The sequence below is a fragment of the Nothobranchius furzeri genome, chromosome 5 (assembly GCF_043380555.1).
Source record: "Nothobranchius furzeri strain GRZ-AD chromosome 5, NfurGRZ-RIMD1, whole genome shotgun sequence".
NCBI classification, from domain to species: domain Eukaryota; kingdom Metazoa; phylum Chordata; class Actinopteri; order Cyprinodontiformes; family Nothobranchiidae; genus Nothobranchius; species Nothobranchius furzeri.
The window spans coordinates 71,948,402-71,960,654 of NC_091745.1; the positions used below are offsets into that span (position 1 = coordinate 71,948,402).

Sequence of the window (12,253 nt, forward strand, 5' to 3'; positions counted from 1 at the left end):
GTTCAAAAACAACGTAACGTCTCGTTCTCAAACTTTCAAAGTGCATCACGTCTGGTTTCCTGTCTGATCGGCTTTTATATCTGTTGGAACAGAGATCAGACTTTGCAGAACTTTCAGAGTTCTCATTTTAAAGGGGTTCAGTCCGATCTCCAGTGAGAGCACCATTTCACCTCCTCCCATCTCGTGAAATGTCCACGAGTATCCAGAAAGCTCACATCAACCACTGCTCCTTCTCTTTATTGAACTGCTCAGCCCAGGTGCGGGTCAGATCCAGGTAGTGATCAGGTCCGTGTGGCTGATAGTCCAAGTACACGCGGGTGGCTGTCTTTTTGGGCATCGCCCTCTCTATCTGCGTCCCCTCGTGCCATTCGTTAAAGGATGTGATGGTGACCATCTCTGGCCGCACGTTGAGCGCCGCCTGCTGGGCCGTCTCGTAGTAGCGACCGTTCACCCTGTTGCGTGTGTTGTGGTTGTTCCACGGCCGGATGCTGGTGTCGATGTACCCGGGGCCCACGCTGGGGATGAAAAGGAGGTTGTTCCCGTCACAGAACTCCTTGATGGCCTTCCAGTTCTGGTGGGAGGAGCCAAAGGAGAAGCCGTTCGAGGCAAAGTAAGTGTACATGCCGTCAAAGCCACCTGCGAGGATGTCGTGCTTGTGACGCTCCTCCACGATCAGAGCAATGAAGACCGAGTCGTAGGCGGAACCGCGGACGCTGTGGGAGCCGGTGGAGGTTAGGAATTCCAACCAGGACTCGGGTGGAGTCAGGTAGGAGTCGTAGATGTAGAAGAGAGGAAGACTCTTGCCCGTGCTGGAAGGAAATCTGTAGAAGGCCCCATGTTCACCGTACCTTTTAAAAAAAGAGACGGTAAAATAAAATAAAAACATGTCCGTAGCCAGCTCCAGCTAGTTTTCTTAAAGGGACAGATCCCTGACACGACTCATTCTGGAAGGTACTGAAAAGGTCAAGAATAAAACTGCTGAAACTGCTTTATGTGAGAGGGATTTGATGCAAAAGAACTTCATAAAAATTTTTTATCGACCATTAAACTATAGCTTGAGAAAAAAAATCATAGTATGCACACTTTAAGCAAAAGTAGAAGATCCCAAACACGTGAAACTGCATAGGAGCTACAGAATATTTAATTTATGAAAGAGTTTAAAAAATATGAAGCACTAACTCTGTTGTAGTTTTGTTCATAAATCAAGTCGTGAATGAAAGCTGCACACAGCACTCTCCAGCTTGATGCTCTCAACAGTTCGAGGTAAACAGCAGATTTTCACATTAAAAATAAAACGCATTATTTCTATTCTCTGGCGTTTGAGTTTATGTCCTTGACAAGTGCTTTTCTCCCCACCAACTAGCTTGTATACCTAAAGCTTTTAGGAAAAAACATTTTCACTTAAAAAACTAATTCATAAGTCATGAAACTGCCCTTATATAATATTAAATAACAGCAACTAAAGGTTTTTATATGTTGTGAACTCTGTTTCCACAGCTTTGCATGCACTCTTAATGGTTTTCAGTTTGAGCTGCACCTCAGGTGGCAGGCACCAACCTGTCAATGATGTACTTGATGTTGTCGTGCACCGTCTGGTCATTTCTTCCTCTGTAAGGCTGGAGGTGAAATGCAACCTGGGAAAAATGTGAAGATGAGCACAGTTGTTGGATTTTATTACCAAGAGTCTGATCCTCAAATGGTCAAAGTGTGTGGTGACTTAGAAATGACCCTAGTCCTCCCCTAAGAAAGATGGGGAATAAAGTTTTTGTATTTTTTATCATATTTATTCGACATAAATCCAACTCAAATACTGTATGTAAGTGTGCCTTTCTCTCTAACCATAATCCCTCCATCTTATAGAATTCATCATGAAACGTATCCTGACAGCGGTTCTCTTTAAGAGCCCAACTGAACTGACAGGACAGGAAATGACACGTACTCAAAAGGTACTCGATAAATATTTTAGAAGGTGAATATAGAATTCATCGACTTTCGTCATTTATAATTCAAAGTAAAACATCATTTTGCCATCAGGGAACATTTATGACGAACAAAGCAAAAGAAAAGGTTTAGTAACACTTTACAATAAGGGTCCCTTTATTAACATTACTTGGTGTATTATTAAGCATTAATAAACTATTTAAAAAGCAACAACTGCTTAAAGTAGCTTTCCAGAGTTTTCTCCTTTTAGAAATTATGTATCATCTTTCAGAAATCCGTAAAAGTGGTTTTCTGGTCATGGAATGTAACATAAAGTAAGCAATACATCTTTTTTTTCTCTCTTTTTTTTTTTTGATAAGCACACCCCCTGCCCCACAGAGCTCCGTGCAATAGGAAACTGAGCGCCGACCGGAGCTAACCAATAGCGTTAGATTACCTCATAAGTGCTTCAAATTTAAGGAAGTACCTCTGCTGATGCAGAACTGATGAACTTTTCACGGACAAGTACGTCTGTAAAATATAAGTATATGAGAACACAACATAACATGAGAATAATACTTGTAAAACGGCGTGTTTTAGCTCTGTTTGTCGGCCACAGAAGCACATTTATAAACAAGAAACGCGAAGTTGCCATCTTAGTAAAACTGATCGACAGACTTTTTGTGTGATATGCTTGTCAGCCACTAGATGGTGCCATCGGATAAGAGAAATACTCCGGAAAGAAGCTTTAACCGTATTATGTATGCATTACTAAGCAGACACCCCCTGACTTTGGACTCGACACGGACTTGATTGTCTTTGATTTAGACTTGGCTCGAGACTTGACTGGAAAGACTTGTGACTCACTTGTGACTTGTAAATCAGTGACTTGGTCACACCTCTGCTTAATACCGAGAACGTTAACAGAGGCACCCTTCATTTATTAATGGTTAATAATGCAATAAGTAACGTTAATAAAGGGACCGTTATTTTAAAGTGTTACCAGTGTTTTGGTTAAGAGCAACAACTTAAATCTAATCGGATCTTCTACAATTACAAGGCTACATCTAAGACATCTAACTCAAGTGGTTCCAGGAGTGGTTCAAGGGTTATTCAATTCCGGGCCTGGAGGGCCGGTATCCAGCACGTTTTAGCTTTAACCCTGCTTCAACACATCTGATTTCAACCAGCAGGTGATTAACAGGCTTCTGCAGAGCCTGATGAGCTGCTGCACAGGTGATAGAACCACTGAATCAGAAGAGAAACCAGTAAAACGTGCTGGATACTTGAATGGCCCTGGACTAAACTAACCGAATCACCAGTTTTCCTACTAAAAGCCAAATGCCTTATATGCGACACAACTGATATAAAATTCACTTTAACAGGAAACAGTCGAGCAAATCGGAGCTCAAAGTGGATGTTTATTGAGCCGTAGCTCTCTGGTACCTTAGAGCTCTGTAAAGTGAGCTGAACTGTTTTCCGTAACCGGATCCGAAGCCACGTGGTGGTCAGCCACCGAGGAGACACGAAGCTGTTATGGTCCCTTTTAACCGCGGCCGAGTGCAGACCACCTGAACACTCATTTCCCACAACGCTAGCTCATCCCTCAGAGGTAAATCTGAATCAAGTTCAAGCATCTTTGATACTTCAGAAACACTGACAGTGTGACCCTGGAATGACAGCAGCGTAATTTATGCTGAGCAGAGGGGAATTTAATGCCTCTTCATGCAGAAAGCACAGGAGGAAGGATGTGAGTTGGCACAAACACAAAGAGTCCAGGTCTTTGCTGTCATTTGGTCAATTTCTGCTCAAATTTTCTTTTTGGCACATCGTCGCTTTGCTTCTGCAGTGACAACAAAAACTGAATGTTATCTGAAAACAAACCGATCTGTCCGCACGCCCCATGGGTCGAATTCCCCCGGTGCGCTTGACATGGCCTACTTATGAGGCAGAATTTTACAGCCCCCTTAGGGGCCAGATTGTTCAGAAGCACAAACTGAGTCATGGGAGCCACAATGCTTATTTCCCCGCTGCTCTTGTCCTCCTGCACCCAGATTTCCATGCCCCCACCTCACCCTGTCCCTTCCGAACCGCCCCCACACTCTCTCCCCTGAGCAGGACTATTTTGGCTCCACTGCGAACCGAGGTCGAGCAGCAGCACCGCTGTGGAGGCTCCATGTGCTCACGATACACAGGCTGTGTGTGGGAGCAGCTGAAATAGGCTTCACCTTATATAATAAACAGCACACTGGCTTCTTTTGTAGCGTTACCCAAAGATTGGTGTAGGATTTCAGGATGATGGATGAGAACATGCCGGTGTTCATCATCTTAGAACGTTCATCCATCTGCAATACCATTGCCAGGAAGAAAGCCCAGACATCTCTCTCCTCAGGAACCCTGCAGCTTCTCCTGGGAATCCTAAATTGCTCCCAAGCCAGAGAAGATCTAATATCCCTCCAGTAAGTTTTTTGTCTGCACCAAGATCTCCTCCTAGTGGGATGTGCCCAGAAAATCACCAGAGAGGTGATTAGGGGGCGTACTAAAACCACCTCACCTGTCTCCTTCTGATGAGGAGGCGCTCTCCTGAATGATGAAGGCAGAATCTAATTTCAGCTTCTTGTATTTGAGATCTTGTTCTGTCAGTCATGGTTGCAGTCATGTGACCACAGTTGAGGGTTGGAACTTGGATACGCCATTGAATCAAATGATTAACCTGTTGGTTCAGCTTCATCTTCACGATAGTTCAGAGAAACACCCTTGTTAATTGGTCCATCACTTGCAAGCAAGACACCGGGATGCTTAACATGTTGCATCTTTTATTTTTAGTTGTCTGTCAGAGTCGTCGTGTCCTTGGGCGAGACGCTTCACCCTCCGCCTGTGTACGGTAGCCTCGCTTCTGTCAGTGTGTCCCAGGGCAGCTGTGGCTATGATGTAGCTCATCACCACCAGTGTGTGAATGGGTGAATGACTGATGTCGTTGTAAAGTACCCTGGGGGGTTGTAGGATTCTAGAAGGTATCAAATATAGGTGAGAATCCTGGCCTAAAATGTAGAGGAGCTGACAGCCTCACGCTCAGCTGTGATCTGCCTCACTGCACAGTGGGAGCCAACAGAAACCTGTTATCTACAAAGAGCAGAGAGGAGAAGGTGAGGTTTGGTAACCAGACACCGCATGGATGAGGAATGGCAACGGATGGTGGATGGAAGAATGAATGAACAAATGGATGGATGAATGAATTAATGGATGGAAGGAGAACTGAAGGTGGACAGTTAATGAAGGATGGATGGATGGATGGATGGATGGATGGATGGATGGATGGATGGAGGGATGGATGGATGGATGGATGGATGGATGGATGGATGGATGGATGGATGGAGGGATGTATAAGTATGCAGACGACATGGCACTGGTGGCATCAGTGAAGACATCGGAGGACCTGTCTAAATATCAGCAGGCGGTCAGCAATCTGGTCCAGACATTTGAAGACTTTCACCTGGGGCTGAATATCTCAAACTAAAGAAATGGGCTGTGGGGCAGCCAGTGAGGCAGACACGTCCCTGTTCAAACCCCTCAGCATACAGGGTCAGCCTGTGGAGCAGGTTCAGTCATTCCGGTATCTGGGAACAGAAACTGATGACCACCTGTCCTTTGCAAATCACAGCAACGGTGTCTACAAGAAAGCGCTGCAAAGACTCCACCTGCTAAGGAAGCTAAGAGCACTCATTGTGAACAAGGACATCCTAACAATTGTATGTAAATCACTGATTGAATCCATTCTAACTTTCAATATTACAGCTTGGTATAACTTTCTTACAGTTAAAAACAAAACGCAACTCTCTCGCATTGTTAAATTAGGCAGCAAAATTACAGGTTCACCTCAGATCCCACTTCCTGTTCTTCACGAGAGAGTTGATCAGTGCAGACTCTACCCATCCATTGAACCCACATTTTCAGTTACTTCCATCAGGAAGGAGGTTCAGGGTTCCATTGAACAAGAAAGGTGTCTATTAGAAATCATTTGTTCCCACCACAATTACAATTTTTAATTCTTAAAGTTTTATTTGTTTTTTACGATGATAACATTCTAATACCTTTTAATTGTCTTTTTATATATTTGTGTGAATGTGATATGGACTGTATTGTAAGGTGAGCCATGTCAAAGGCCAATTTCTGCCTCAATTCGAGGTGGACAATAAAGTTTATCTATCTATTCATCTATCGATCGATCGATCGATCGATCGATGGATGGATGGATGGATGGATGGATGGATGGATGGATGGATGGATGGATGGATGGATGGATGGATGGATGGATGGATGGATGGATGGATGGATAGATATGTGGATGGAAGAATGACTAATGGATGGATGGATGGATGGAGGAATGAAGGTGGATTGGTGACAAATGATGGCTGGATGATAAAGGATGATGGATGGATGATGGAAGGATGAATGATGGAGCAATGAATGAATAATGGATGAAAGGATGGAGAAATGAAGGTGGACAGATAATGAATGATGGGTGGATTGTGTATGGATGATAAATGGTTGAATGATGGATGGATGACCCTACAGAATGAATAATGGATGGGTGGAGGATGGATGGATGGATGGATGATGAATATGTGGATGGAAGAATAAATAATGGATGGATGGATGGATGGATGGATATGTGGATGGAAGAATGAATAATGGATGAATGGATGGATGGATGGATGGATGGATGGATGGATGGATGGATGGATGATGAATATGTGGATGGAAGAATGAATAATGGATGGATGGATTGAGGAATGAAGGTTTATTGATGACAAATGATGGCTGGATGATAAATAATGATGGATGGTGGATGGAAGAATGAATGATGGAGCAATGAACGAATAATGGATGTATGGATGAAAGGATGGATGGATGGATGTATGGATGGATGGATGGATGATGAATATGTGGATGGAAGAATGAATAATGGATGAATGGATGGATGGATGATGAATATGTGGATGAAAGAATGAATAATGGATGGGTGGATTGAGGAATGAAGGTGAATTGATGACAAATGATGGCTGAATGATAAATAACGATGGATGGTGGATGGAAGAATGAATGATGGAGCAATGAACGAATAATGGATGTATGGATGAAAGGATGGATGGATGGATGGATGGATGGATGGATGATAAATAATGATGGATGGTGGGTGGAAGAATGAATGATGGAGCAATGAACGAATAATGGATGTATGGATGAAAGGATGGATGGATGGATGGATGGATGATAAATAATGATGGATGGTGGGTGGAAGAATGAATGATGGAGCAATGAACGAATAATGGATGTATGGATGAAAGGATGGATGGATGGATGGATGGATGATAAATAATGATGGATGGTGGGTGGAAGAATGAATGATGGAGCAATGAACGAATAATGGATGTATGGATGAAAGGATGGAGAAATGAAGGTGGACAGATAATGAATGATGGATGGATTGTGTGTGGATGATAAATGGTTGAATGATGGATGGATGACCCTACAGAATGAATAATGGATGGGTGTACGATGGATGCTTGGATGGATGGATGAATGGATTAATGCTGGCTGGTTGAAGGAGAATAAATGGATGGTTTGATGAATGGAGGAATGACAGATGGCTTCATGACTACACCTCCAGATGCTGTCTATGGGTGTGAACAGACTAACGAAGTTCTTTCGCCACCTTCAGACCTAATATTCATCACATGGAATCAATAAATGATCATTCCATTAGAATCCAAACCTTCCATGGACTCCTAATGGTGTTTAGTTTTGTTTTCCTTTTCTTTGTTGTGTCCTTGGGCAAGACACTTAACCCACGTTGCCTGCTGGTGGTGGTCGGAGGGACCGGTGGCGCCAGTGCTCGGCAGCCTCGCCTCTGTCAGTGTGCCCCAGGGCAGCTGTGGCTACATTGTAGCTCATCCCCACCAGTGTGTGAATGTGTGTCTGAATGGGTGAATGACTGATTGTGTTGTAAAGCTACTTGGGGGGTTCCAGGACTCTAGAAGGCGCTATATCAAATACAGGCCATTTACCATTTACCACTTGTTACCTAAATTAAAGCTGCTTTCAGCAGCAACTGTGGTGAAAAATTGGACCTCTTTCATTAGCGGATGTCAACCTAAACACACCAAATCAATGAAAGCTCCATCTCAGTGACAACATATTTAGCAAATGCAGTAAAACTAAAGCAGCGCGTCCTGATTCATGGCACCTCTCAGGCTCATTCCACACCAGATTTCAAGTTTCCCTTGCTCTCTGAATGTGCTGATGCCCTTTTACCTTTAGATTGTGTCTGTATGCAGCATCCAGTACAGCTGGGACCAAATCCTCTGCAGGTTCCCCGTTGTCGTCAGCCAGGCCCGGAGGATACCAGGACAACACCAGAACCCCTAAAAACACAGAAATCCTTTACTTTTTACTCGTTTTTGTTTTGTTTTTCCATGATATCCCTGCAGTTTGAGTCACTGACACATCATAATTTGTATAAAATTATTTTGCTTCTTGAAAGAATCATATTTCTAAATCTATGTGTTTAAAGAACTATTAAGTTTCTTTGCATGACAAAGAAAATATCAGTAAATCAGCACAAGTGGCTTTTTGTTGCATCTGATTAAATGGATGGTTTTAACTAAGCCTTGTGAGCCAGGCCTGCTGTGATCCATCTGTTAATGCGATGGGGTTTCAGAGGATTGGATGGTCTGCTCATCATTCCGGATGGTGTGCAATAACCCAGTGAGCTGCAGGATAGAAACATCAGAGCCTATTAGACGTGGGCTGCTGATGCCTGCCTCATCGCCTCTGTTACTTGACGCCAGGCAGTAGACTGTCCCTCAATTTAAAAAAAAAACACCATCAGCCTTTATTTATTTATGCCTCTTTCAATGAGGGCTTATATTAATTTGTGTGACAGTTTTAATCCATCTTTTTGGCTTTTAATAAGGAGTTTTTTAACAAGAGAAGTGCAGCAGCAGATCAGATCGAGCAGGTGGGAGCTGTCCAGTGCTGAAAGTGTACAGCGCCCCTCCAGAATCCCGCAGAGAGAAACAAAGATCAGCTGTTTTAACTCCAGAAGACCAGAATGCTTCCCGGTGCTGTCTATACCTGCTGCGGATGTTCCGATCTGCTCCATGTGGGACTCCAACACGTCCGGGTCCCGAGAGCTGTACGGATTCAGCTCCGGGTAAAAGCTGGAGCCGATGTCCTCGGGCGGCATGTGCCTCCCCCTCGGGTAGCTGGACGAGATCTTGGGGTCCCAGTGTGGAACCAGGATGTGGTCCCAGTGGATGTATTTGCCGTCCATGTGCGGGCTGCCGTACCAGGTGTAATAAAATATGTGCACGTCGTAGAATATGGTCCCCTCTGGACCGGAGTTGGAGAAAGCTGCTTTGGTGTCGCTGCCCGGCATGCGGGCTTGAACCGGGGACGCTGTCGCATCACGCCGGTCCATCCTCCCTCCCAAGATCGGTAGGAGTTCCAAGCCCGGAGCCAGATCCGAGAATCCGTCGGTGGGTTTCAAGGTTCGGAGTCCCATCAAAGTCCCGAAGATGAACAACGTGAACAGAAACAGAGCAACGCAAGCCTTCCTCCGCAACCTGGCCATGGTGGGTTTAGACTTCCAGGAGTTGGGAAACACCGGGAGCGCAAGTAAAACACCTAGATCTGCCCTACTTCTACACTCAGACGGAACTGCTGTCTTTAAGGGACCCACATGGCAACCAAAAAATGACACATCCCAATGAATTATTCTACATCACTGCAGTCGGGTCGCAGCAGACAAGCTGGCGCAGTTTTTAACTTTCTTCTGCAGCCTTCGGCTCTCATTTTGCAGAGCTGCAAAACGTTTGTCTCTTAAGTATCCGGATACTGAAATAAAAACAGATTTTTTTATTCATTCTTTTTTTTTTTCCAAATTACAAAGTTCAAACCCTCCAAGGTCCTGCATGCCTTCGTGTCCCATGAAGCGGATCCATAGTTGCCCCTAACAACCGGTACATGATGACCGACGTCTGAAGCTGTCCGGTGTCGGTATCCGGGGTGGTTGGTCGGTTTCTGTTTCCAAACGGTCTATTTTGGACGCCAAAGAGGCGGGACTCGTCTCGTCAGCGTTTCGCCTGTGCCTGGCTGCACAGCACCCATCTCTCTCTCTCTCTCTCTCTCTCTCTCTCTCTCTCTCTCTCTCTCTCTCTCTCTCTCTCTCTCTCTATCTCTCTCTCTCTCTCACACACACACACACACATGTGCTCGCGCGCGCATTGGTTCCGAATTCGGAAACAGCCGCAGAAATTGGAGCATAAACTACCGAACACGTCAGGAATAAATCTAAAGTGACAACATCTCTATGATTCATCTCCACTCGAGACGTAAAATCACGTGTCGTGCTGTTTTCAAAGTTATGAAATCATTCGCAGCGAGTTGCAGTGCCCTCTGGTGGTCGTTTAGTAGAACGCGCGTCTCTTTACCATGATGCCTTCAGGGACCGACGGAACCAGCGTCACCAGTTGTGTTCAAATGTTGAGAAGTTGATTAAAAATGCAAAAAGAGATAGAGAATTCTGGCAAAATGTAGTTTAGACTTAGCCTGGCAAGCCAGACTAAATAAATGTAAAGAAAGCAAGAATTTGGTCTAGTTCACTAGGCTAGTTTAGACTAATTTCTAAATTTCAATTCATCAAATTGACAATAAATATATGACTATGTCATCCAAAAGTAAAATAAACTATTATTTTCAAATATTAGCTACTTGCTGACATAAATTACCCAGAATGCAACATGTATGCAAATAAGCAATATTAAGTATGCACATATTTAAACACACACACACACACACACACACACACACACACACACACATATATATATATATATATATATATATATATATATATATATATATATATATATATATATATATATATATATATATATATATATATATATATATATATATATATATATATATATATATATTCGACTTTCAAGAAAGTCCTGATGACACTGCTCTTCAGAGAGCGTCTTCTAAACTAGCACCCTCCCTGCACCCGTCCCCCCTCTCTACTGTCCACTCCTTGTTCCCTCCTCTCCATGATTCATCATGCTGCCTCACCGCCACCTACGACTGACTGGAAATTGGTTGTTGTTGTTGCTGCTGTTGCTGTTGTTATTGTTGTTGTTAGTCTCAAGGGCAACATGCCGATTATCACTTGTAAGTCGCTTTGGACAAAAGTGTCTGCTAAACATAAACATAGACTTTATTAAATCAGCTTTCTCTTCCGTTGGTGCAAACGGTCTTAACGAGCGTCTGGCTTTATTAAATATACTCAATGTTTACTGACATTTATTGTAATTTGACTCATATAATGTCTTTAAATGTGCCGTCAGTTTTGTAAGTTGTCTTTTTAATAGTTTGAAATATAGACCATATCAAAAATTAGGTTTCAATTTTTATTCATTTAAAGTGAAATCTAATCTTGTCTGGTCGCATGTTGGAAAATCAGGAAGGAACTTTCAGAAAATAATTTCTGAATTACAAAATACAATGGGATAGATAATTTTACGTTTCCGGGCAGAAACTTAGTTATATGAGCTAAATATAAATATATATTTTTAAAATATGTGTTCACCATTTGATTAAAACTGTTGGATGACTGTTCACAAGAGGTCGCTGTTGTCGCGTTGATCAACCTTAGATCAAAGTCGCACCTGAAACACGTTTTGTCAGTGTGACAAACGTAAACAAAACTGGGTAAATAAAATGCAGAAGAAACTATTAAACAGACTTTTTTCCTTCAGAAAACGAGTGAGTTAATAGAAAAACAAGCCTAAACATGTGACTTAGGCTAACTAGGCCTAATATAAAAAATAAATAAATAAATAAATAAATAAATAAATAAATATAAATAAATAAATTACTTTCTGGGTTCTTGTTTATTTTTAAAATCAGTTTTAAAAATTTCATAACTTTTTTGCACCATTTTTCTGTCTACGGTTGTTTTATCTTCTGTCTTTAAAGGGTCCATCATGCAGAGTCAACATCTCAACATAATGTGATCAATCATTTTATTGATCCATTAATTTGTTTATTCATGAGGCCACCATGACTTTATTTTCTGTTTCTATGCAAAAAAAGAAAAATCGTCTAAGCCAGTATCACAACACTAAACAACATTTGATGGGCGAATAGAAGGATTATTGACATAACCCTTCAAAAAAAATAACCCCAAGAGTTGATTAATTTATTCCTCAGAAACCCTGATTTGATCCAAGAAAACGTTTTAAAATTAAATTTCTTGCACCATTAT

General features: G+C 42.5%; 1 protein-coding gene across 1 annotated transcript; it reads right to left on the minus strand.

The window, feature by feature from the left end:
• On the minus strand, nt 1–9,773 carry LOC107379371 (glycoprotein endo-alpha-1,2-mannosidase-like protein). The gene is made up of 4 exons (XM_015950094.3): nt 9,058–9,773; nt 8,236–8,345; nt 1,558–1,634; nt 1–848 (listed from the first exon to the last, which is right to left on the minus strand). Exons 1-4 carry the CDS (start codon nt 9,554–9,556, stop codon nt 212–214), a joined length of 1,323 nt encoding a protein of 440 aa, XP_015805580.1. The 5' UTR covers nt 9,557–9,773; the 3' UTR covers nt 1–211.
• Nucleotides 9,774–12,253: the final 2,480 nt, after the last annotated feature.